Source organism: Pteropus medius, unplaced genomic scaffold, assembly GCF_902729225.1.
Source record: "Pteropus medius unplaced genomic scaffold, Ma_sr-lr_union100, whole genome shotgun sequence".
In the NCBI taxonomy this organism is placed as follows: Eukaryota; Metazoa; Chordata; class Mammalia; order Chiroptera; family Pteropodidae; genus Pteropus; species Pteropus medius.
This window is the reverse complement of record NW_024351730.1, coordinates 1,742,458-1,770,279: the sequence shown is the minus strand read 5'-3', so window position 1 is coordinate 1,770,279 and position 27,822 is coordinate 1,742,458. Positions and strand designations below refer to the sequence as shown.

The 27,822-nt window shown below is 38.9% G+C and overlaps 1 protein-coding gene across 29 annotated transcripts in view; it reads right to left on the bottom strand.

Annotated features, from left to right (window-relative positions):
• The window catches only part of LOC120588007 (LIM and calponin homology domains-containing protein 1), a 94,906-nt gene that overhangs the window by 66,111 nt on the left and 973 nt on the right, over positions 1-27,822 (bottom strand). For 11 of the 29 annotated variants that reach the window (XM_039845092.1, XM_039845091.1, XM_039845093.1 and 8 more), the window contains exons 2-4: positions 26,602-26,712; positions 19,675-19,870; positions 14,613-14,865 (exon numbers count right to left, since the gene is read on the bottom strand). In XM_039845092.1, coding sequence (XP_039701026.1) covers positions 14,613-14,865; positions 19,675-19,870; positions 26,602-26,610 — 458 coding nt within the window. In that variant the 5' untranslated portion in view covers positions 26,611-26,712. Of the gene's footprint in view, positions 1-3,666; positions 3,910-14,612; positions 14,866-19,674; positions 19,871-20,264; positions 20,459-26,601; positions 26,713-27,822 lie in introns of those variants that run through there. The other 18 variants (XM_039845070.1, XM_039845072.1, XM_039845071.1 and 15 more) reach the window with 5 other exon arrangements.

Genomic DNA, 27,822 nt, shown 5'->3' with positions numbered 1-27,822 from the left:
ATTCTTTACTTTAAATCACGTCACCGTACAGAACAGAAATTCTACCTCTAGGAAACACGGTTCACTAATGTTGAAATTAAATTAAATTACACGTTTTATAAGTGGTATACATGTTCTTTGGACTGGATGTCCCTCCTAGAATCAAAGTCAGGTCAAAAAGAAGTTCAACCCCTTTACTGAAAGGCTTCCATGTGAGCTAGAAGAAAAAAAAGAGTTTCCTATTTAGGCTGCCCACAAGATGAGAGTCAGAGAGAATGTTTAACAAGAAAATCCATCAACTTATCTACTCTTTCCACACCTGCTTATGTGCAAAAAGAGAAAATAAATTCTTAGCACACTGGGCCAATTTTTATCATTCCATTTTTGTAAGCAATAGCAGGTAAGTGGCACTGATGTACTATAATGCATTAATAACATATTCAAAACATGTGTCAGGGTTTAGACTGGAGAAACAAAGTCATAAGGGCATAGGATAATCTTCTAACCTCTTATCTTTCATCGGTGGACCCTTGGAAGCTTCTTCCACATCTCGTTGCTTTGCAAATGGGACTGGAAGGAACTGGTTTGGGTTGGGTCCAATGTGTCTAAGAGACATCCCAGTTCTCCTGGCCATCATGTCATCTTTTTGTGAATCATACAACTTCCTTTGGCTTTTCAGTCCACTGCTACTCCAGGCAGCAGCTGTCATCTTCTCCAAGCTCTCTTCTTTCCCCAGAGCCTCCCATTTAGAGGCCAGAGGACATGAACTAGGGCAACATTTAGTCTAGCTAGTCAAAGTCCACTTATTGCTAAAGATATTTTCAGTAGTACCACACACTTGGCGTTAACTCAAGACAGAAGGAGCCAATGTCCATAGAGGCAGCAGCACACACAGCAACTGAGTATTAATACCATGGACCTCCATCATGCAACTGGTACTCACATGGGAAGGGATTTCCCTTTCCGGTTTTCATGATTTCTGGGAATGAAATTTGGCCAGCATCCAACCACATGCAAAGGCTAAAAGCTCTACCCAGAGGGGGCACTGAAAGCAGAACTTTAACACTGGGATGGGCGCATTCCTTTAAGTGACTTAACTCCACACCACATCAGTCACCAAAGTGCATACTGTGGCTCTAAGCTGCTTTTTGGGAAGACAACAGCCATACACAGCAGAGAACAGAACATCCTGGAAAGCAGGCAAGGTGCTCACAGTGGCTGGCCACTCTCCTTCGATCTTTCAGCCTTTGGCGGCCTCTCAGAATCAATTTGGGTGACTACTTCTTTCTCTTCTTTGCCATCCTCTGGCAGCTGTTTGGAAGTGACTAAAGCCAGACAGGACAGCTTTACTACTAGGAAAGAATTCACACCAGAGGCCTTTACCTCACCTGCCATCTTTCACCTGTTGGGGAGGGAGGAAACGTTGCTCCTCACCTTCCTCTGTCCTCTTTGAGCACGTGCCCGAACTGCAGACATGTTCCTCCTGAGACTCTAGCACGGAAGTCAGCTGCGAGACACTTTGGCAATTGTCATCTATGCCAGAACTCACTATTCTGTTGATAATCAATTAGCATTGGTGTCAAGAGAGAAGAGGAAAAAGAGTTATGAAAGGAGACAACTAAAGTGATAGAAGCTTAAAGATTAAGAGAGTTCAGTTGCTCTCATTCCAGAAGCCAGTTAGTAGGGGTGACATATTCGGACTGAAATAATGGAATGTGAACCCTGGCAAGGGCCTGAGAAAAGTCAAAGAAAGCTGGCATGACCATCACCATGGGACTGAATGATGGCCCCCTCGGTATTCAAGGATTCAAGGATGCATTTCTCATTAATTACTCCCATCTCTTCCATCCTAGGTCCCCATCAGCCTCTGAAAGCCCAACTGTGTATTTCTGGTATACTAGGGTTATTTCTACCTATAGTCTGCTCTTCTTTGTGGTATTACCCACAGTATAGAACCAAAGAAACCCCTCTGTATGTCACAGACCATCTACAATTTCGTTTGGGTTTCAAAAGAGAATGTCGTGAGCGTTTCCTCCTGTCATGGAGAGCTTCGCTTTGCTCCTGCCGTGCAGGTGGAATAGAGGTTCACAGGAGAATCCAGTCTTATCAATGTCCTCTACCTACTTGATGGAAGAGAGACTGGCCCACAGAACTGAATCCCCAAAAGAGAGCTTGAGAATTTAAACCTAAAAGGCCTCCAGAGAAGATGAGAACTGGTGACAGGCCTATAAGGACTTTTCCCAGGTCATCCCTCACCAATTTGGATGGTGATTCATCCAAGGAAACTCTTGACTCATTGGAACCCCCAAGAGAGAAGTCTTTTTTTCACTCAAGATTTCACTCAAGATTAAGAGGGAGGAGAATGTAACTTTTTGTGTGTCTACTTAGATGTCCAAATTTTAACTTATGATATTAATAACCATCTTTTCCTCCCTTTGTGGGATAGGAAAGAGAGAAGTTATAGGTAAACCTGATTTTTATCAAATATCTTTGGAAGAAACACCAGAGATATCATTAAAATATTCCACCTAGTTGATTCAGTATTTCCAACTAATAAAATAGTGCTTAACGCAGCTGAAGGAAAAGGATCACTTGCCAAGATTACTGGAACTCCCAAGTAATAATTCTGGTGACAACAGAATCAAAATGGATGCTTGCCACTTAACTTCATACACATGCTTCCCCTAAGGGGGACATGTTAACATTACTTTTCTGCTAACCAGCAAAAGAGCCTGTTGAAACCATGTCATCTCTGGAGGTTTCTTTAGTGTGCTTCGGCAAACTCTTTAAAAGCAGCAGTGACTCCCATGCAGATCTTCTTGCACATGTTTGGTGAAAAATACCTGCAGTCATTTTGTGGATTAAGCATTTGGTCCTCCTCTAAGCTGGACGTGGCCGCTGAGGCAGAGGACACAGAGTAAGTTTGAATCTTGCCGCTATGGCTGATGACTTCTTCTACATCCTCCCTAGGCCCAGCTTTGCCAATGCTGAGCCGCTTCCATTTCTGCTGATCTATCTCTGTCACTGGTCCAAAGTGCACAAACTTTTGCCTAGGGCCAGAAGGTTTCTTATAGGCCCTTGCTTTGCGGCTGGCAAAGTCATCACGGATGGCAGTTTCTGCTTTAATTTCTGGTGAAGGCTCAGGGGCACAGATGTGCTCAACATCTCCATCCCTAGTCAGAACCAGAAATAAGTTCCAAAGGTTTCTAAGGCAAGTACAAATCAACAAGAGGCATTTTTTAAAATACTAGATATATAAAAAATACTTCTATGGCTAGAGCAGAACTGCTTTCCCATTAATCAATCGAATGAAAATGATTACTGTCTTGCCTAGGTGCTTTAAATTTCCATAGCTTTCAAGACATGACTTCCAACATCACAAATGATGAAAATCTTAGGTACAATGAAATCATTTAAATTATTTAAAAATCAAGTTTAAATTCCTTACAGTAAACATGCCTATTGAAATAACCATTCACAATAAGTTGGTTGAATTAAAGAGGTTTTCCATCCATGTGGCTTGTAACTTTTAGTATTAATAAGTTTCCACTCATGAAGAATATACTCTGTCTTTGAGGGGCATTTTTTCTGGCCATGAAAATAAAAAATGATAGAAGAATAAGCTTTTGATTCCCTCAGTTATATAACACCACTACCAGGGAAAAACCAATGGAAAACATGACACACCTCGTCTTTCCTGATACCTTCAGTCTCTCCCACGTCTCCAAGTCAGCTTCCGTTATGTTGCAGACGGTGACAAAGCTTGGAGCCTCACGGTGAGGGGCTAGGCGGCCCTGAATTCTCCGCTGCGCCAGGTCATCTTTGTAAATATCTGGCACCTTCCTGAGTCCCTCTTCCTCAGGTGCACTCTCCTGAGCCCTCATAATACAGGTCACCATTGACTTCACATCTTCTGTTTGGCCCTGGTTTCTGTCAGTTTGATTCAGACCCCCACATCATGGGAAAAATCAGGTTCAGGGAAGGGGAGCAGACAAACAGAATGTCAAGCATAGTAATCCAGAGGCTGAGGACAGAATGCAATGATGGAAGCACCTTTCCCTTTCTCAAAAAATATGCAGTCAATTAGAGCCCTGATTACTTTTGTCTATGTTACCCTTTTGACACTGTAATGAGAAGGAGTTTTTTCCACCAGATGACAGTTTCTAATTTAGGAAGAGAAGCCAGGGCTCCCTGAAAGCCGTTAAGAATGGTAATGAGATTTTGGTTTGATGGTAACAATGCCCAATTCCCACACTATTCAGGTTACTATAATGAATTCAAGTTTTCTGATTGAATCCCTGAGCCCTCTTGGAAGGTCTTTTATTGCACCAGTAAAATGTTAGTAACAAGCTCTGCCTGATCCAAATTCTAGGATTAGTTTGGAGATAGCTGGAATGTTATTCACATACTAAAACATCTCAACCATAAACCCACAACTGCCAGAAAGTACGTTTAAGTCAATCCTGAACAGAAAGTTTCGATGTTCAAATTCAGTCTCTACTTCCTGATAGCATTAGGTGGAATCGGCTAGTGTAAACTTGAAGAACAAACAGAGTATATCCTCTTTTCCTGGATCCACAGAGTCAATGCCCATTTGTTTCTTGTGTTAATAACTATTTACCTTTATCGATGTTAAAACTGATATTTTCAATTGTTCTACTAAGCAGTGAATGTTAGATAGCTAATGTTGACAATGTTGTAATTTAAACCAAAGCTGTGGCATCTATATGTGTAAACATTCTATCACATTAAATGTCAATTTCTAATTAAATATTCTCCTTGAGATACAAAGTCTCAAAAATATACATAAATAGGGCTGTTTTTTTTTCCAAAATACATCATCCAAGCCAGAAAACCAAGAGGTATTCTTTTGTTACCTAGATGACTTTGTGTATTTGCAGAGCCTATGCAAATAAAAAAGCTGCAGAATTTTCTTTTAGTTTGGGGAAAGGGATCAAGGAAGGGCATAGCAACGGGACACTAGGGAGCCGTCTTTTTTTTCCCATCAGTTTTCTGATGTTCTCTAGAGAGATCATGGGCTGTCCCAGACCCAGAACTGTGTCTCCAAACAGAGTCAGGTGACAATGACAAATGAAGCTGGAAATATCAGAAATTAAAATTGCATGCAGGAGAAATGAAAAAGGGAGATACAAAAGCTACTCCTTTTCCTAACTCAAGTTGCTGATCTCCATCAATATGTCTTGATGCTAGCCAGTTATCCAGAAGTCTTTGTTTCACTTACAACAACTGATCCCTCCCACAAGGGCCTCTTAGAATGGTTTGTTACAAGGCATGCCAATAAGCACCACAAAGACCGAGCCTCCTAAAGCTATAATGTGTCCTACAAAAACACTCGTGCCAGGACTTTAGTGCTCTAATCCCTGTTCTACATCCAGGAATATTTCGTGTGTTTTATGCCTGGTAATTCATAAAACAAAACAAAACAAAACAATAAAAACACAAACTACTCCACTGAGCTCAATGACTGCCCAAAGAACCATTTTCATTGTGTAAAACACAGCTGAGATATTTATATTCTTAGTTTAATAGTTACAAACCTCTTAAGTGATAGGTAAAAAGATGACAATTAAATAATGAAGATATAAACTCTGATTATGATATAAGAAAAAATACAAAAATGATCAACTTTGCATGATGAAATTCAGCAAGCTAACACCTTAAATGAAATCACATCCCTCTCAGGATAAAAGTCACTGGCCAAATCTCATTTTACTACAATTTCCCTTTCCCAAATTAAGAGGATGGGAGAAAAGATAGGAGAAGGAACATTTAAAAACAATTTCCATGATAGAACAAATAGAAGTGTCTTATATGTCTGAGAAGTCTTTTTAATGAAAAATATCGATTATCTAATACCTAGGTGATCTTGATGGTGTGGGGGGAAGAAAGAGCAGGCCTCATTTTATTCCCTTCCAATATCTGCAAGCAGTGGGTAAGAGAAGAACTTATAGCTAAGGAATATCTATGTTTTCTGCCTCTTATGAATGGACTGGAGCAGCCTTGAGAGGTGGCTATTCCTTGATAGGCAATGGCACATATTTGTGCCAATAATGCCAATCTATGACACCAGCATCCATTTGTAGTGAAGTGCCCAAATATGGCATATCAAAGTTTATTTGGGAAATTCAGCCCTATTTTGGACATGGCCTTTCTACTCTCTGCCAAAGTATTCGAGGAGATTGGTTATCTGGAGTTCCACTTCAAAATAAACCACAATTCCCAATTAAATGTATTGGGGCAGGAAAGAGAAGAATAAGGCGGGGGATATGAGACAAATCACCTTCACTTAATTATGTCCCCTCTCTCTTTTGTGCGCACACACACAAACACACAGAGTGCACACCTTTTATATTCTAGGCTTTTCTTTTCTGAGATTTTCCTTGAGAGTTGTTTGCTGCTATCTGATTTCTCTGCCTCTTTTTTTCGGTAAGGCCCATAGAGGAGTTGACTCAGTGGCACCACTGGCTTGGTCTGGTTCATCCTTGTTCTCCTTGCAGCAAAGTCATCTTTTTCAAGATCAGGCAGTCGACATGCAACTTCATCTTCTGACTCTGAATCTTTGCTATGTTGGTAGGTCAGGAAAGGGTTTTCTTTGCGAAGGATAATATCGCGAACGGCTTCTTTCTCATCATTTAATTGCTTTTGACTGACAGAGCAAAGTTAAATGGAACTCCACATGTGATCAGATCAAAAAAATTTTTTTAAATCCCCATCTCCAGATGGCAACAATGTTGTTAGTAAAAGGCCTTCTCGATATCATTAGTTCAGATGACATCTGTTTATTATTTTAGTCCAGAGTTGCAGCATAGTTAGGGTGGGTTTTAAAACCTTGAATTTAGCCAGCTACTAGCAATACTAAAAATTCATTTAATTTACAGGGCTTCATCAGTGTCAGAAAGGCAGGATCCTAAATGGCTCTGAAAGTGACAATCCAAATTCTTTTCATTAAATTTGGAAGAGAAGAAAGCTTTTTGTTGTTCTTTTTTCTTTCTTTGGCACATAGTAATGTACCCAATAGGTACTCAATTGGTTTTTGACTGACAGGGCAAAGATTTGAGCCACCAAGACTCTATCTGGTGGAAGGCTAATGAATGCAGCTATGTGACAGCACATCTGGAATGTGCACCAGACTGCAAAATGTAAGGAAGACCTTTCTGTAGAGCTGAGATGACCTGAAATATCTGGAAGTGTTTATGACTATTCAGAGTGGACCCAAGATGTAGCAGATGATCCTGCCCTGCACCTTCCTTCCATCTTCTACTCTCTTGCCTCTCCACCTTCCACCTCTTCTTCTCTGTCATATGCTAGATATCAAGTAAATTGTGGTAAGACATTCCGGCACAATGGCTTAAAGATAATTACTTGGGGCTATTTTCATTTTCAAAGAGCTCTTGAAGTCCTCAAACTTTAAGATCCTAGAGGAATGCAGTTTAATGGTAAAATACCAGGGCTTTTTCACTTTGGTTTGTTTTTTGTTTTTGTTGGTAATGGGTGGGGTGGGAACACAGTTGATTGCGTCTATCTGGTATTCATACAGACTCCTCTTCCCTTCCTCATAAGAACAGGCTTGATTCTAAGTAATTATAAAATATTAAAACTTTCAAAAAATCTTTTATCTTCTCAGTTCATAAAGTCGGTAAGTAAATAAAATACCTTGACTTCTAAAGAAACTTCACCTACTTTGTATCCAATTTCTGAGTGAGGATTCAGAGTAAATTCTTCATCCTCAAAGGACAATTCATCTCAGAAATAAAGACAATTCATCTCAGGAATTAGCCTGGCTAACAGTAAAATGAGTAAGGACTCTCCGTTCTCTGGTCACCCAGGTGGTCCACTGTCTACTGTTCTGCCCACACTGCTCCAGAGGAGTCATCACCTTAACACCATAGCAGGCCCTGACCCTGTCTGACTTTTGGAATATCAAATCATCATTAGTTCATGCCCAGAAAACTCCTCACTGCTGACCACTGTTCTCAATAAAATTTTAAAACACATTATTTGGAGGTGGTTGGTGGTACTTTGCTCCCTGAATAAATTTATTTCTTAAAATATGAAATTTTTAAGAAATGACTTTTGTGTTGCACATCTGACTCTCAATGTCCTACCTGGCAACTCCCGGACTGTGCTTATGCTCCTCTCTGCCTCCTTAGCCAATGTGTCCAGCAAGTATCAACTGGACAGGAATGGTCAGGGGGAAATGATAGGCCAATGAATTAATCTCCTCAAAAAGCACACTGATGCAGATAAAGAAGGTGGCTAATGGTTACTGATGCATACTGTGTGCTAGAATTTTTTCTGTGTTAATTCATCAAACTCTAATACTAACCCTGCAATGTTAATGGTATTAGCACCTTCATTTTACAGAGTGGAAACTCAGATTAAGAAATTTCTTAGGTTAAGAAATTTGCCCCAGGTCAAAGCGCCAGTGCTTAAGATAAAATTTAAACCCAGCAGTCTGGCTCCAGAGGTCCTGTTCTTAACCACTGCGCTATTCATTAAACAAAAGACCAGGTCAAGAACCATATTGAAAGCAGAGAATCATACAAAAAATAAGGCATTATCATTACTATAGAAGTAGAAGAAAGAGAAGTATTTTGGTTACTAAATAAAAGGATCCTGTGAGTTGTACTTAGAATGGAGCTGAGATTTGCATTGCTGGTTACAGAGAGCAATGTTCTGCCAGGATTAACGACAGCAGAATGCTAACTAGACATATCTTACAATGCTTGCACAGCACTTTACAGTATACAAAGCCCTTTCACACTCATTATCTCATCTCAGCTGTTCCAACTCCAATTCCACTATGGGAGTAGACCCCTAGTTTGAATCCCTTAATTCCAAGAGTGGCATTCTTTCTATTTTATGACCAGGGGTCCTGGGTTTCAATCTCCCCTAACTCGGGCAGCATTCTGTGAAATAAAACGTGTGCATTTATGCAAATGCCCATGCCAATTTGTGATGCCAATTTGAGCAGAGAGAATCTGGTGCCTTATGTGTCAAGTGATCTCAATTTAGATATGTGGACTTTAAAAAGGCGGGGGTGGGGTGAAGAAAACTTTCCGTATCATTGGCCACTTAAAGCCACTCTCTGCTCACTTGAAAAACCCGTCACAATGACTGATTTTCTGCTAACTGTTTGAATCCTATAAATTCAGAGCTTCCAGGCAGACTCAGAGAAAGAAAAAAAAAAAATAACAAATTCTGAGCTGGCATTGTTGGCCATAAAGTAATAAATCACACATATAACGCAGATATGCAGGATTGTGCTCACAGGTGTCTAGTTACCAAAGTATTTAAATGATTTTTTTTTATAAGATGCTTTTCTTTTTTCCTTGAAGGACCCTAGGAGCAGTCTATTATGAAGCTTCAATACAATCTACTTTATTTTTCAATAATTACATCTCTCTGAGCAGTTAGTGCCTTCCAGATATAGTAACTTTCATGACAACCCTGCAAGATAGGAATTTTGATGCTCACTTTGCAGAGGTGGATGTTGAGGTTTCTGATTTTAGTCATCTGAACTTAAGTAAATTAAATAAATTTAAGGGGGCAGACCCAGGCTCTCTCGCTTGATATTCATGGGGTGGTTTGGCACTTTTATTTTTTCCAAGTCATTCATAGATGAGTTGCTTTGAGAAGAAGGGGTTGCTCTCTGAGCACAGCTTGATGCTTCACTTAGAAGGAATCAGTCCAATGTGAAACGAGAAATGCCAGGCCCTGCCTCCAACCTGGCAACCCTGTCCAGCCTCATCTAAAACATGTAAGGCTATCTTTGTAGCAGAGATTATTGGCGCAAAGCAGGTGAGGGGGAAGAAAAAAACTCCTGTCTCAATGTTTCTAAGGCTTATATATTTCAAAGTGAATGAGATAACTAAGGAAGAGCTGGCATTTTCTTTCGCCCCCTTTTACTTGGCAACACACAAGCAACCAGCTCAGATTGGGAGTCAGTTTGTTCTATTGAAAGAAACTGGGCTCTCCAGAAAAGCCTGTTAGGCCTCCTGGGAATGTCATGGGCAACACCAGAAACATCCTTGTTTCACTCAGTGTCCAAACAGGGCAGCTACATCCAGAATCACAAAAGTTCGTGCAAGTTATCTGTCTGCCTGGTCCCTGATCCCCAAGGATCTGTTCAGCAACAGCTAGTGACACAGGCATCTGGTAAGGAGGGATGTAGAGAAATACATGTCTGGCACTTAGCTGCATCTGCTCTTCCTCTAAAAATTTCTAAAATGTCTATTGTTCCTCAGAGGTATTTTTCCCCACTCTGTAATTAATTACTATGTGGCTGAGAAGATCCACAGACTAGCAGAAAATACTGAGTACTGAAACATATGAAAACAATTAGAAAAGAAGTACAATCATGTGAAACCTATAATTCAGTTTTAAAAAAAAGTTTACTTCTCCAATGGGAAACAACAATTCAGAGAAACTCAGTATTCTACAGTATTTTAATTCAGGGGAAGTGAATTTTGATTCTTATTTTATCCTCTTAAAAACAGAAATCTTGGCTTCTTTGGCAGAGTCTCATATTTGAGGTATTTAAGATAACTTAATCACAAACTAAAATAGAACAAAAAGTAGGTTCTATGCTTTTTACTTCGGTGGCAACTCTAATAAATATTAAACTCCACACATTTATTAAGAAGTCCTAGTTTCTGTCCCTTGATGCTAAGATACCTCCTAATATATTGTTTGGCAGGAAGCTTGGGACATCTAGGCTTCTAAATTCGTGTGAAAATAAAACAACATGCACCTTTGCTCCTTTTTTATATATTGCATTAAAAATAATACAAGGAGGTGTTTGATAATACTTGGGAAAGAATGACATCAACAACAAAAACAGTCTAAAAAGTAAAGCCTTGTTCTTCATCTACAAGCCTCCTTCCCTCACCCATGCCTCCACACTCTCACCCATCTCTGCAAACACACACTTTCCCAGCTAAGAAATGGGAGAGAAAGTTTTTTGGACATCTTATTGGGTCCAAAGATGTGGTGGCTAGAATTCATCTGGATGGCAAAGACAGGAGACCGAGGTCACAATGTTTGAAGAGACATCAGCATATTTAAATATTTTATATTTTTATTTTTTAGACACTAAGAACCTTTTTATTCTTCATGATATTCTTTTCATTCCAGTTAAGCTACTTTCTGCCACATTAAAAGCAGGATCCCAAATGTGGATAAACTTAGAATGACTCTCAACTCTGTTATGGGCTGCAAAAAGTAAGTGTCAAAAACACAAACATGCCAGGCTTGTGGCACAGTCTGTAAAAAACCTTGATGAGAGAGCTAGCAGCTGAAAAATTTGTTTAACAAATGAATTCTGGGTGTTTGGAACATCTGTGTCATACTACTATTGGGGACATTCTCTGGGAATATGCATAATTTTCCTGAACCCAATTTTAAATGTGAAGTCAGAAGATCCAGGGAGTGATGACATTATCTGACCTGAAAATTTCTGTGTAATAGAGCTAAGTTAAACAAAATACGTAAAAATTAAGCCAGATAACAAGAAACATGGACAGAAGCAAAAATTACCACATAAATATAATATTCATCAATCAGAATTACATTTGTAAACTAACCACTATTCTAGGTTTGTATACAGAATACGAATTGTGATAAAAGGTTTCAATGTTTTATTAGAAATCTCCCAGTTACTGAAGTGGCAGAATACACTGATAAAATTTCCAGCCTTTGCTCAAACACTTGTCCCCTATATCACCAAGATTCTTGGGTGTGCTGAGTTAGCTTAATGTAGCTCCCCACTCATCTCCCCTTGCTCTTTTGTATACTCTAAAGATGATACAGAGGTTCCTCAAAAAATTAAAAAATAGAACTACCATATGATCCCATAATCCCACTTTTGGGTATTTATCCAAAAGAACCGAAATCAGGATCCAAAGAGGTATTAGCATTCCCATGTTCATTGCAACACTTTTCTGATACGAGAAGATGCTCAAATTGGAGAAAAAAATATATGTGTCTGACAAGCTTTCTGAGCCCAAATTTGAAGAATATCTGGATTTGTTTTTGTTTTTAAGATTCTACTACATTACTCTTCATCATTTTAGAAACCGGGAGAGATCCTTTTAACACAAGTATGACTCTATGTTGGAGTTTTCTGGAAGCATATACATGTTTAGGATAGACATACTTATCTGGGGTATACCACAGACAGAAAAGAAGTATATCCTTGGTTTTAAAAATCAATACAAAGCTACTCTAGGATTAAATCCAAAGAAGTCAATGCTGGAACTTTCAGTTAAGACCTAGACCACAGCAGTAAGTGGATAGGGAATTGTACAGAGACATGGAAAATGTTCCATTAAATATGTGGAAGGCCGAAGAGGTTCTGTGGTCAGAACATCTAAAACTGGCCAGCAGGTCAGCAATAACCAGCTCTGAGACCGGCAAGTCACTTACTATCACTGATCCTCAGTTTACTCTTCTTGAAAACTGGTATGTCACCTATCTCTGAGGATTAAATGGAATAGCAAGTGGCAAAGGAATTTCAATTGTCAAATTGTTATCGATTTTAATTTGTCAAATAAATTTTGGTTTCACTATTTGTTATGATCTTTGTGGTTACTATGTGAGAAACATTAAACAGCTCAAAACACTAAATAAAACTGTAGACCTACAGTTTTCTGTGACCATCTCACATGTAATATGAAGCCATAAGGACCGATACTAGTGCCTTTGTTACAATTAAGAGAAATAATTACTCCATTCTTTGTTTTTGAATCAACATGCTTTAGAAAAAGGAATCGAATAAACCCAGTCTTTCTTACTATTCCCTTGGGACAAAGGAAGTAAGTGGATTTTTGTAAGCCAGCCACTCTCTAAAGTGAGTACTCCTCATTTCAAAGGAACTATTTTCCAGTGATGTATAAAGTAAGATAAGAGCCATTTAGGAGTAGAGTAAAAATTAACAGTCCATAACCATTGAAAACTAAAATGTTATTGCCAGGTAAATTCTACAGCCCACAGATGACTGACCAGGATACTTGACAAGGACAAGGTCTAATCAAGCAGCAAGAAACTCACTCTTCACCTCCATTTAAAATAACCAACTACTTAAGCAACGACATGCCCCAGGACAGAGACTATTAGCTATTTCTACTTGCTCCAAGTAGGGAATAGTGATGCAACAGAAAAGCAGGAAGTGGGAAAACAAGATGTAAACTCCAACACTCCAGACAGATTCCAAACCCCAGGCATGCACGAAGCCAGCCAGGTCAGCCCTCAGCCTGCTGAGCTGACCTGGCAAAGCGCTGTGCTGCTGGCATGACCTTGATTCCAGCTTGCTCTAGCCTCCTGCGCTTCTGGATTTCAGCAGCGTCTTTTTCTTCGAACTTGGGCACTTGTGCCACCACAGCGCCCTCTGGAGGAGGCTGTTCCTTACCACTGCGGATGGGTAATTCCAACCCACCATCAGAAGGCTTCCCACCAGGATCCATTTGGCCGACTGGGTCATCTTCACAAGGAGACCCCACTTCACTTCCCTCTTCCTCTATTGTTTCAGGATTGCTAGTGAGTTGAACAATATGGTTTACCAAACTAACAGACTAGGCTGGGGAGCAGACCACATGCTATCTCCTAGTCATTCTGATATTACTTTCTACTTAAAAAAAAAAAAAAAAAAAAAGTCATAGCATGCAATATAATCCTGCTAATGAGAAGAAAATTAAATGTAATCATTTGTTAATTAATACAATGCATCATAATCTCAACACTGATTAAGAGCTATTTCAAATTGATATTGAAAGGCAAAAACCTTTTCTGCTGGAAAGGTAAAATTCATGTTTCGTTCAATAATTAAAACTTTTAATAAAACTCTTGTTCAATGGACAGTCATAGATAATAAAGGTAGACTATTAGAAATAACCATGCAATGATCAGGGTGGTTTTGCTGAAAGTATTAGACTGCACTGTAAGTTTCTTTTATTGGACTATAAGGTTCTTGAAGGCAGGGACTCTATCTTATTTACTAATGGGTGCCCAATGTCTAAAAGACAGCTCCTAGCCTGTAGTAGATGCTCAATAAATTATCACTGCATGAATAAATACAAAAACATAATCAGAGATTAGAGAAAACACTGATTGTTTCTTTAAAGAGATTAGTAGTCCAGCGCATCTTGCATTTATTAAGAGTTTCTACACGTGTTTCTGAAGCATGGCCCATGCATCCCTTACATACTTGAGCTTGTATCCAGATAAGTATGCATCTCAATAAAAAAAAAAGTATTTTCGCATAAAGATAAGTCTTTCTGCACCTAAGATAAGAGAAGTGGAGTCAGGCAGTCTCCACAGAAGAACATGGATGACAGATGTGTCCTCGATGTTCTGCCAATAGTACCTGTTTCAAAAATCTGCTCATTAGACAAGTATTTGTTGAATACCTACTATGTGCCAGGCACCGTTCTAGGTGACTTCGTGATGCTTAAATTCTACAATATCTCTCCAAAGGTCTATTCTGCCACCTCCATTTGTAATCTTGCATCCAAGTTCTGAAAGAAGTATTTGAGCTCATTTGTGTCCAGAAGCTATAGGTCTCCTATACCACCCATGTTCAAACCAGGATGGGAGTAGCATAGTTCAAGACTTACCTAAAGGGCCTCTCCCCACCCAGGGGGGAGGTGGCAGTGCTCCAGCTCTTTCGATATTCTTCTCGCTCTACTTTCTTCTTTCTCAGAGGAGCAGGGACATAAGCTGTCTGATTGCTTTTGTTGGGGAGGTACTGGTTAAAAGGCACTGCTGATTTCGGCTCACCATGGGAAGTCCGCCTGGCAGACATGTCATCCTTCTTCACATCTGGCAGCTTCCGATGTGGCAAGTCAGATTCAGAGTCACTTCCTCTCCCTAGGGAAGAGAGGATGGGTGCTGAGAATCCTGTTAGGCTAGCAGGAAAGTTCCCAATGGCAAGTATACAGTGTTAGGGATGTGGTCAAATCTATGGGTTCCGGGGATTCTTCAAATTCTTCGCTTAACGAATCTAAACTATCACTTTAAATTAGTCTACTCTGTAAAAAGCTCTCAACTCTAATCAGAAAAAAAAGTCAAATAAAAAAAAATAGAGGTAAGCCTAACTGTATCTGAGAATTAAAATTAGCGATATATTTTCAATAGTACTATATGCCTACTCAGATTCTGCACCTCTCAAAAGAAAAAAAAAAGTAGCCAATGGAGTTTTTACTGAGCACCTATTGTTCAATGTCTTACACTGTGCTAGATATTCTGACAAATAAAAATTATAAAGGATTTTATCTTTGAGGTACCTTTAACCAACCCATGAAACACCTGGAGAATATTAGTTATAACTAAGAAGCACAAACATGTAGGAACTATAGGAATTCAGAAAAGTGGCTGATTTGGATTATAATTAAGGGTTTGCCTTCCGGGAAATGGTTTGAGCTATAATAAATGCATATTCCTCTATATCAGAGCCCTTCCTGGTACCCACTGCTGAAAGCAATCTTTTTTCCTGTGAACCTTATGGCCCGATGACCTATTCTTTTCTTTTGGCATGTTTTACTTTCGATCTCGTATTTTGAGAACAAGGGCTGTACGTCATCCACAGGACTTATCACAGTGTCTTTGCACACAGTGGGCATCCTCAAATTGTTTGATGAATAAATGTATTGGTTTGGTTTACAGAGTGTTTTAGATAATGCAACAGAATTCAATGTTGCCAACATCAGTCTTGAGAAAGCCCCAATAATTAATTATATTGTATCCTTGTTTCCTAAGTCTCATATCACTAAATTTCTAAGATCTATAGAGTCAAGCCGTCATTAAAACAAACTACTCTTTATAGGTAATCCCCATTTTAATACCGGTTTGAAACTCTTAAGCAATGAGAGTATTATGAGGCAATTCAACTCCTAATAGAAAATTGCCTATTTACAGTTGTGAAAAGAGTCTTAAACTGAGTCAAGATGAGAGATGTGGCGGCCTAACAGAGTGAGTCGTGCATGTATAGAGTGTTAAGTCAGGTCCACTACATGCTGAGTTCTGCTGCTCAGTAGCTATGAGACTCTGCATTTGTTACTTCATCACTTTAAGCCTCAGTTTTCCAATCTGTTGAGTGAAGATAATAAAAACATGTACTTCATAGGACTGTTGGGAGGATCAGATACATGGAAAACTGTTGGTACAGTACTCAGCCCCACAGTAAGTGCTTAATAAATGGTGACTACTCTTTATGTCATAATAGTTCTGGATTTGTCAGTAAAGAGCTTTGGGATTCTAGGCTTATCTCTAACACACTTGACTGTCTTTTTCTATAAAATAGGAAAGAAATGATTTGCCCTGGAGATGAAATGATTTAGTAGCCTTAAAAGACTGCAAAAGTTAAAAGCATTGACCATAAACAAGTTGTTCATTGTTGAAGATAAAATATTCAGTTTATGAATTATTCATGCCACTTGCTTTCAGTCTTCCTCTGAAGATTTGACCATTTCATTACTTGTTAGTTTTTAATTTGTAACTTAGCTTCCTTTGTATCCCAAGTCTTTTATCAAGTATTGTATATCTGTCTCAGTGTCATAATAAAATGTCTAGAGCTCCGTGGATTGCTTTATAAACAGACACTAATACTACCTTACCTTGCCAAACTCTTAGATTTGTTTCCCTATTCAATATTATCCCCATTCTAAAGAAGGGGAAACAGAGACTCAGAGAGGCCAGGAGAGCCCTTCCTCCATGGCTAGTTAGGCACAGTTAGGGATTCTGATTTCTGTTCTTCAGACTCCCAGCCCAGAGTTCTTTCCTCTGGGACACATTCTTCTTGGAGAAATGTCCAAATGCTTAAAGTATCTGAACTAGGGAAAGCACTGCATTTTGTTGAATAAATGAATGAAAGACAATGATTCTTCAGTCAACTACGAAAGTTTAATAATGGATTAGAATTGTCTCAATTCTAAAATCCTATAATCTATGAACATTATTTCTGTACAATATCTAAAATAAATACATTATCTACAATATACGGAATGAAAGTCAAAACAGGTTGTTTAACACATAAAGATATCACCCTTTTTATTTATTTAAAAAAGTTTTAAAAACTTTATCAAAGTCCTATCCTTCCTTTCCACAGGGCTCCATTTCTTTCCCTTGCAGCGAATAGGGGGTCTTTCTTTGTTTTACACATCTTTTCCATACACACCCAAACCCTCTGCTTTTTAATATTCCTCTAGTACTTAAACTTCTCTCATTCCTTATTTCTCTCCCTGAACTCATCTTTTATACAAAAGATAAGAGTATTCATTTAACAAAATACAATATATTTATAAAATATGTTCTTAATTTTAAAAGTACCTAAGTGGAAGTTTTTGTATTTCCTCTTCGATGAAATGAAGGCCTCAGAAGGAATGATGATGAAGGTAAGGGAGAAACTGACACCTAGCTAAGCCACACAGATTGGCTGTTTCGATGCTAGGGACCCACAGCATCCCTTCCAGGTAGCTCTGTGTCCAACCCATAGAACATGACACCTCTAATGAGTGTGGCTCTTGACTGTTCCTATTGAATGGGTGAGTGGGCCTCAATAACAATAAAACAGAGGCTCTTCAAATTGACCCAATATAGCGTTGGAGGATTTTATGGTTAAGACATTCTCTAATTGATTTTGAGTCCTAGGAAATAAATTTTCAAGACTCAAATAGAAAATTCTTCTAAATTTGAAAGTGTTTATTAGGACTAGCAATATTCTTGATTAGCATCATTTAAAAATATACCATAAACTTTAAGGAAATACAACATCTATTTGAATAAAATTATACTAAATTTTTTTAGGCAGATAAAAAACGTGATGATTTTCTTTAAAAACCTCATTAAGTCTTGATTAGTTTACAAGAACATAAGCCTGAAGGTATCAGGCTGATTGGTGAAGTTTGTGTGTAAGATGTTTTTCATGGATGCTATTTTGTGAAGCTCAATTTCATGTTATTCTTTAGATGGAAAAAACATTTATAAAATGTTTTTAAGACTCTAGCTTATCAATCTTAATTGCTGCAAACAAAATCATGCCTCTGCACAACTACAATATTAGTAACCAACATCTCAAATCCCTTCAAGATGCGGCTCATTACAAACTCTGAACCCCTGGAAGCTGGCGACAGACTAAATAAAGGATTTATGTTACCAGTTATAAAAAACCAAGATGAGAAAAATCACAATTTTTAAAATAACAATCAGAATAATATGGATAAAATAGTTTACAGGTTTGTTAAAGTAAATCTACCTTCTAGTTAGGTTAAAGCTCAATTAGATCATGTACTTGGTATTATAACTTCTAAAACTGTGGGTGGTACTAAAAGGGCATATAAAATTTTAGAAATGTTTTTCAAGCCACTCACAATGCACCATGGAATTCTTTAGGAGTCAGACTATGTGGCCCTGAGGCTAATCTATTTGTTGGAAAGTTTAAGTGCTAAACAAAAGCAGTAGTTCAGACATTCTAGAATTTAAAAAAAATCTATTAGGCAAATAAAGCAGTGTAGATAAATTAACCTTAAAAATATAAGTTTTGGACTCATAGTTCTTGAGGCTAACATTGTTACGCCACTTATTGACAGTGATTTTTGTCATTTACCAATGTTAGGAGGAAAACTTAACCTCCTTAAGGTTCATCTGTAAAATATGAATAAGGAGCATCACACAGCCCTGTGAGAGGACTAAGTGAGACACTATGTGAGTAGCTCATACTCTGTGCCGAGGACTAAATGAGATACTAGGAGTCGAGTAATTAGCTCAGGACCTGGACATGTAAAGTATCCACATATTTAGTAACATAGAATTTTATAGCTGAGAAGAATCTTTTGGCTATATAAGATAATATTTATCTCGGAGAGTAGGCTTAAGTTAGCATCAAGAGATACATTTAAAAGAATACAAACAAAAAATTCCCCACCAGCATTAGTGTCTTTCTGCAAGTTTATACATGCAGAACCAGGCCATCTTCCCTTCCTAAAAGTAGAAAGGTACAAGATACCAAGGTAAACAGCTTCTGGAGAATATGCATTAAATTTATATCAGGTTGCATGTCCATATATTTTTGTAAAGAAAAATGATCATTCCTTACAGGTGATATAAAATCCATGGGATTTAAATCAAATCCAGCCTCAGAACAGGCAATCTGGGTTGTGTACTACACATTAACAGCCACCCACATTATGATCAGGTATCACATGAGTCAAACAGATTGCCAAAACCGTGCCAATTAAGTTTCGCAAACCTAGGCTTCAGAATTTTCCTACTTAGGTGTCGTGTGTCGTGTGTTTCCAGTTTGCTGGAAGTTGATCCATTTTCACTTACATAGTGTGGTACTCACTTAAACATTTCCCTTCCTCAGACCGGAGTATATAAAACTTCGGCACGCTTTATGAGCTAACGGTCTGCACAGTGTCTTGACTCACTGAGACCAAGGAAGGAATGATGTCACACATTTTCCAACAAAAGATATGCTTACTGAGGCAATGTTCAAACAAACTGTTGGCAAAGCCAACCAAAATTCTAAGGACAATGAAAAACAACATTAGAAGACTTTTCTTCTACCAGTTTAGAGTTATTAGGTTCCGCCTTCCCAGGGCCAATCCCTCCAGCGGTCACAAGGCAGCCCTTGTTAACGTTTAATTCCGAGATGTGCAGTTTACTAAGGTTCCAACCTACCATCGCTGCTTCCCCTGAGCACTACATCTGGCGAAGGTGTCTGCCGGGAACGGGAGCCAAAGGAATCCAGGCTGTCGAAGGAGTCATCTCTGCCGTGTCGAGGGGGAGAAAGAGAGTCGCTGCGCTCAGAATCCCAGCAGTCAATGTAGCCACTGTCTCGGATGCTACGTTTAGGGCTCTCGATGTCATCAGTCTCCTATCCAAAAATAAAACGAAAGGATTACAGACATTACAGCAACAGATGTTGAACCTACAATATCAGGAAAATAAGTCTCCAGTGGTCTCCAAAAAATTCCTGTATCTAGCATCAGTATGGACAGGTTATGACAACCAGCTATCGAATCAATTATCATCTATAAGCCAATATTTCATTCTTCAACCCTTCCCTGCTGCAACTTTCCCAATGAGAAAATTACACATATTTAAAAAAAACAAAACAAAACAAAGAAAACAAACCAGTAACTCTTACTCGACAATGTTAAAAAAAAAAAGAAAGAAATCAAAGGAATTAAGAAAAAAATATCATCAAGTTTGGATTTACAAGAATACAATGACAGATGAGAACAAAAACAAAAACTAAAACTTTAAACCTTGACCCGTCTTTCGGAATCCATAACTGCATATCTGTTCTGGGATGGAGCCCCTAGTTTAGCGGTGCAACTGCTCCTGTTTATGAGATCTGGCAAATGCATACAGCATTTGTTTTTGCAACAAAATCAAATCCACAAAATCCTGGAGCAGCATGCTTCCATCTCCTGCTACCTTGAAGGGAAATTCCTGCTCTGAAAGGGAGCTGTCTTTCTGAGGCAAAAAGTTAAAAAAAAAAAAAAAGCAATGAAAAATATGCAAAATGCTTTTCCTGATGCCTCAGAAGAATCCAAGCATGCTTTAGCTCTCGGCCAGCTCTTGGCGCTGGGGGAGCTGAAAGCACTTGTGGCTGACCCACATGTTCAGAGCAGTGAGAACAATGGCTGTCTTTGACAGCCCGTGATTATAAATTCTTTCCAGCGCAAGCAGCACATACTAAAACACTGAAACTCCAGCAGGAGAAAGGTCAGTCAAAGCCATCCTCACCCTCATATTATAATAAAAGCCTTGTTCCTGCCAGTGTCTTAGCATTAATTACAATAGTCCAGGCTGATGAAAACAAAAATAACTCCAGTCACTCAAAGATAAACCTCAATTTAATCTCCCCCAGACTGTCGCTTGAATTCGGGGCTGTGGATGACATTGGCAGAGGGGCATGTTCTCATCTGCAAAGACTGGAATGTCACACTGTGGATTTCCTGGGAAGCTCAGGAAAGTCCCCTTCACATTCCAATATGGAAAGAAAATAATAAATATTCTCTATGTTTAAGATTTTGGAAACTGTCTATACTGGCTAATATGCCCACTGTAGCCAATGCCTTGGTAGGAAGCACCTTTGCTGCCTGCTTCTATCAATTATAACCAGATCCTCTGCCATAATCCCCAGCAGAGACACTTTGAGGGGATGCAGTGGCTGGAATTTACAAGGCACATGCAGGTTTTGCATCAGGAGAAGGGAGTTGGAGAGAGGAGATGGGCAAGGTTGAGAGGAGCACCCTGTGATCTCCACACTGAGGACTCGATTAGTGTCCCTGAAGAACAGGCTATCAAGTGGCCTGGGTGAGTACAGCCAACATGACTCTCAGCAGGAAGGCAGAAATTCCAGTTATGGAAATTAAGATAATTTACTTGTAGGTCAGAAGTTAAACAGGACTTGAACAAAAGCCACGCCTGACTAGCTAGAAATGGAAAAACTCATGACTAACAGAAAAGTATAGATCTAAACTGGATATGGTTTCATATTTAATTTCTTTGGAAAGGCAAATAATTATCTTGGATTATTTATCCACTGAGAATAGGCCAAATGCTTAAAAATAAAGGTCACTTTTATTGAATACTTACTATTATGTCCGAGACTATGCTTGATGCTCTTTATACATTATATTAGTTAATCCTCACACACCCTAACTCCAATGATGTAATTAGTATTGTCCTTATTTTACAGAAAAAAAAAAAATAAGACTCAGAGAGGATAAGTAACCTAAGTAAGCAGCAAAGCTGTGATTCCAACACAGGCCTCTGTCTCCAAATCCATATGTAAAACCTAACGTTGATCAGCTTTGGTGTATTTACAACTGCCGTCACCGGCATCATCGCCTCTTTCGATTGCTGGCCACTGCCTCTTAACTTGGTGGATGATGCTAACTTACATAATGTCCCTTTGCTAAATGCTCTTTATGCCTAGAATACCAAACTATAAATATTGGAGAAGAGAGGTAGTTTAGAGTAGGTTAAGAGCATGTCTTGGAAGTTGGACTGACTGGGTTTAAATCCTGGCTCCACCCCTTGTCAGCTGTATGATATTAGCTAAGTTATTTTACCTTACCCAATCTCAGTTTTTTTTCATCTGTAAAATAGAGCTAATAATTACATCTATTTCACAAGATTGCCGGGAGAGTTAAGTGTTACTACATGGGAAGCTTTCAGAAAAATGCCTGACCTATATAGCAAGCGCTCAAAAAGTGTTAGCTATGGTTATTATTACTATGTATTTATTTGGGTATGTAAATATCAATATGTAAATCATACAAAATTTATATATGTAATTAAGGACACAACCTTATATACACACTGATACTCTTCTATCCATTTCTCCATTTACATCTCATATCTAGATGCCTGGGGCCCAATTTCCTAATAGGGAGGGCAGACACTCAGAGAGTTGAGCCACTGGTCACATCGAGAAATGACACAATTTTACAAGCTGGTTGGTGCGCATTACAAAACTGGATTTTCAAGAAAATAATATCAGAAAGACTCTCCCAAAGACCCAAATGTTTTCCCCAGCCCTACTCTACAACACCATAGGAGAACAGAAAGGAAGAAAGAGAAAGTATGCTTCTTGGACTTCAGCTGCTGTCTCATAGCTAGTTTTGAGAAAGAAAAACAGAAAGTCCATTCTGTTCATGACTATGTAAAGAAAGCCAAGAATAAACCCTGGATCAAGTGAGAGCTGGATGCTGAATGGCATGGCCAGTTTGAAAACTAAAAGCCAGGCCACCCGTGGCCATCCTTGGCCAAGCTGGTCCCTGGGAACCTTGGAGTGAAGCAGGAAGCTGCTTCAGCCAGGTATAAAGATGGATAGAGAATTGTATTGGACTCCATCAAGTCACCTAAAGTTAAAGTTTTGGAGGAAAGTAGAAGATATAAACCAACACAAAGGATAGCACCGCCTAAATTCTCCTTTACTTAGTGTCTAGTTATGTCATCTATGTTTTTCACCCAGGAACCCAGCAGCTTTCTGTCTTCTATAGCGAGCACTCCAGGGAAGGGAAAAAAGACTCAAATCTGTCTGCTGTGCTAATTGCTAGTTGTTCCAGTAAAAGTGTGTTAATGAATGGGGTGAGAACAACCAGCTCATCCATGCAACATTTCTGAATTATTTCACTCATCTGTCCTCTTCTCATTCCCTTTTGTCAGAGATAATGAGAACCAGCAAGGATTGGTGGATGACTTATGGTATCTGAGAAACTCCAGATGTCTCTGTTTTACCACTCAACATTTTCTGCTTCCTTTGTGATTTATAAGGTGGCTAAATCCTATTCTGGAGGGTTTTGGGGTTCTACTTTTCAAGCCTAATGACCCATGTCCACCTACCACACTCTGGCTAGGGAAGCTATTTGTTCCACAGATATTTACTGAGCATCTTCTATGTGCCAGGCACTGTCCTAGTGCCGGCGACACAACATTCTGCAAAAATGATAAATACCCTGTCCTCATGGGCCTTATATTCTAGTAAGGAAGATAAAATATAAACAGAAAAACAAATAAATAAATTCAAAGTTAGGTGGTAAATATCACTGAAAAGTAAGGCTGGTTAAGGGAAGAGAATTTGATGGCAGCTGCTATTTGGGCAGAGGTCTGTGCTTGTCCATCACACTCCCCGCTCTTTACTCCCTCGTTCTAGTTAACACTCCTCACCTCCTGAACTGGTAGTGGCTTAGGCCAATCATGATACCCCTTGTCCCTGGTCACAGTGGCTAGTTCAGTGATAGGACTCACACTGGGCCAGAGGACACCCCTAGGAGCTTTACAGCTGGGACAGGGGGGAGAATTCCCTTGCCTTTGTAATCCTGGGGATGCTATAGGCCATGTTCCCTGATGTGAGGGAATGTTAGCCTATTGGAGGAGAGAATGAATTCAAGGAGAGAAAGACATAAAGAGGAAGAATCTAGACTGTTGACTTTGCAATTCCAGTCTCTGAGATCTCTAGAGCCATGCTTGTCCCCATGGTTCTCCATTCAATCTCAGTGTACTCATAATAATTCCCCTTTGTTCAGTTTCATTGTTCCCTCCTTTGGAAGACCTCCTCTGACATACCCAGGTTCAGTGAAAGGCCACTGTCACTATGTTTTCAGAGGCCTTTTTTGAATATAGCAATAACAACCTCCTATGAATATCCACTACATGCCAGACACTTATGCTAAGGGCTGTACATGTGCTACTTGTATTATGGAACTTAACTTGCACCACGGTTAATAATTTTTATGCATATTTCTCCCACTAGAAAAATGAAGATAAAAATTTCTGGCCAGTCTCTTCTGTGAAAGGAAAAATGTTAATTTCAAATTTATTTCTGTCTGTATACGTGCAGAAGAAATGACTGTAGTTCTGCAATACCTGGTCTCCATTTCTTTTCCAGTGAAAATACCCACAATTTTTTGCTGAAATAAAATCTGTTTTCCCCAAGCCTTTCCTTGCAGCTAGGTATGGATATGTGACTAAGTTTATTAGGTCAATAAGATGAGAGCAGAGGTGTAGTGTGTGACTTCCCAGAAGTGTATTTAAAGGGAAGGCATAGGCTCTTCTTCTCTTCATCCCTCCTTCCTCCTGACTCAGATGTGAACATGATGGCTGAAGCTTGTGTAGCCATCTTGGACCAGCAGGTGAGAAGCCATACACTGAGGATGGTGTAGCAAAAAGATAGAAGGAGCCTGGGTCCCTGATTATCGCCAGCCCACACCAGCTCTGCACTGCTCATGTCCAGACTTCACTTATGTGACTTTGAAATAAAATTCTATCTTACTGAAGCCACTGTTAAGAGTTTTCTGCATTTCTTAGCGAAACCCAATCCTAACTGATAAAACAAAATAATATATATTCTAGATAAACTAATATTTCCAGGTTTTGGATAGACCTGTGAAGTTTAGGTCAATTATTCTCTATTTTATATAGAAATATGGGACAGTTGGCCAGATTAGTTTAGTTATGCTTTGTCCAGCGATACTAATTACTCTCCCATGGCCTGTGACATTACCCACAATCATTGAAAAAGCCAACAGCTATTCATAACAGGCCATTTCAAAGCAGTTCAAATAATCAACTGTCTCAATAGAAAGGAAAGCTGAGAGAGCTGAAGAAACCAACAGCTACCCAGAAGAGCTGGACTAGTGGTAAGAAATGTCAATAACAAGAATAAATCAGATTCCAAGAGAATCCAGCAGGGGAACTGTGAGGCCTAGCTTTGAAATATATAGTTTAAAAAAGCTGACCGATCTATCATTACTCAAGTCCAAATTTAATATAAAGAAGTTTAGATTTCACAAATACAGACTAGATCTGTACAAGATTTGTACTTTCTCTAACAATAGAGTTAGGTGAAAAATTAGAGGACAAGTAAGAGTTAAGACTAAGAAACAACGTGTTATATTTAATGGAGCAGTATGTTTATTTTATTTTTAAAAGAACTTAGCTTTAAAAACTTTGTTTATATGTATTATGTCCAATATGAAAGATTTGTCCATTAATAAATATGTGAGCCAGACTGGCTCAAGCAAAGGAGAAGAACTATGAGGGCTATTAGCTTTAATTTAAGGAAAGAAGAATAAATTAGTAGAAAGTTGGAACAAATTCTTACTTTCAATATTAAAAGAAAAAACGTAAAGCATGGAATGTCTCTCAATGAGGTCTATTTAATGCATTTAGTTTGCATGTTAGAGAAAAAAGGAAGAACAAAGCCTTAATTGATTTGTGCCACAATATGGGCCTTATCCAAAACCTATGGGTGCCACTCATTATAAATGAGCCTTACCTATTCACTAAGGCTGGTTGGGTAGGGCTTCCCCCTAGTAATATTGTATCCTAGTACTTTGAATTAGTTAATTTGTATGGCTGAACCTTAAAAAGGAACACACAGGCATGCGCATGTGAAACATCCCACTGTTTCCTTCACAAATTCCTACCATAGGTCAGTCTTTCCCATAATCAAGTAAACAAATAAAGCTTTAAATATTGCGGAAAATGTTTTCCAAATTTCCAGTTCATTCAAATACAATGGCTATGAAATATCTGTCTTAGAAGAGAATGTGTCTAAGTATCAGAGCCTGTCCAGGGCAGATGCCCAGACAAGAACTTGGCTGACGTTACCTCACCCACACCAAGGCCCTGACGGACAAGCAAAGTGACCTTTAGGATGAAAAAGCAGAGCAAGTCTTCATTTTTGTATAATGCTGTATTGTTTAATTCAGGCATTATACCACCTCCACCCCCACCCCACCCCCCCAGGAAAATAAGCACTTAGCTCTCTGGCATACAAGGCATATACTGACAAATTGAATTTGCTCTTTTGGATTAAAGCTGGACGAGCTCAGATCTCTCATCTGAGGGTATAACTTCAGGTAAGCATGGGATGCATGAGGCAAAGATGTCCTTGGTAAGAATGTCATTGGTAAGACAAGGGGTCATTTTCTTGCATGCATGGCATCTTTGGCCTCTGCAATTCCACCACACCAGCACAGGCGAAAGATGTCATGCACCTCAAAATGATCTTAAAAACAAGCAAATGTATTGCTTTCCCACCTTGTCTAAACCTCAAGGGATAAAGAAGAAAAGCTGACTTACCTTTCTCATCTGAGCCAGCAAGCCTTCAAATTCCTTCAAGTTCAGCGTCGTTCCACTATAGGATGTACAGCTATTTGCTGCTTTTCCCAGCCAGTAAATGGTAACTAATACCTGTGAAACAAAACCATGTACAAGAGCAGGAGAATTCTCCCTCAAAAATTACTTTTAAACTAAGGAATCAATAATGCTCTACAACAGGAAAGTAGGAAGGCGAGAATGTGCGACATTAATTTACGAAAACCACTGTCCATGAGGTATCTATTAAATGTCAAATCATTTTAATAAGAACCCAATGCTGTATCAGTCAACACAAACATGATTCAGTTGTTAAAATTAGACTCCAGTTTTAGGAAGAGTTCATTTACAAGACAGCAAGAAGGAAAAATAAATCCTCTAAAATTATTTTTGTATAATGAAATCTTCAAATATTTAAAATTAGGAAGCATAATTTTTCAGAAAGTCTGGAGTCTTTACTCAGATGAGCAATGAACAGTTTGTCAATTCCTTGTGAGAGAGGTGCTTTTAAAGGCCTACAGTTTCTACTTGGGGCACAGAGGTTCTGCTAAGACCAATGGCAAAAATCCCAGAGGAATGATAAAGGTTAGCAAGTGGTTCCCAGCACAATATCAACACAATCTATCTAATTAAAGTCAGAGGAAAAAATTGTAACAACAAATATGATCTGCAGATACCTAACTTTGGGGTACAGGTAGATAGATTCCCATTAATCTGAGATGGGAAATATTTAGCTTGGACAAGGTTACTGCCAATTAAACTATCTTGGATGTTTATGAATGTCTATGACAATTCAATGGTCTGAAGCTACAAACCTAAGTTATTTTGTTTTGTCTTCCCAAAGAAACTGTCCACGAAAGCAAATAACACTTTACACAGATGTTCCCATAAAATCCATAGAAGCTGGCTGAAGATTGAGTCCTTAACACTGAATCATTGAGATCTGAAGCCTATGGAAAAGCTAAGACAATTATTACTTTATTTTCACATTCAGTCTTATTGCTTCAACCAGGCTGGGAAGTATTTATTGTACCTCCTTCCACTTGCTAGGCCAGAAAATGCTTTGGGCAATGTGATAGATGGGTTTAGATGGCAACAAGCCCAAAATACAGTTATGTGCCATCAATGCTATGATGTGATTCGGTTTTCTGCCTCTGTGAGAAAATTTTATTTCAGGTATCGTTTGAAACTTCCAGAAAGTCTTTT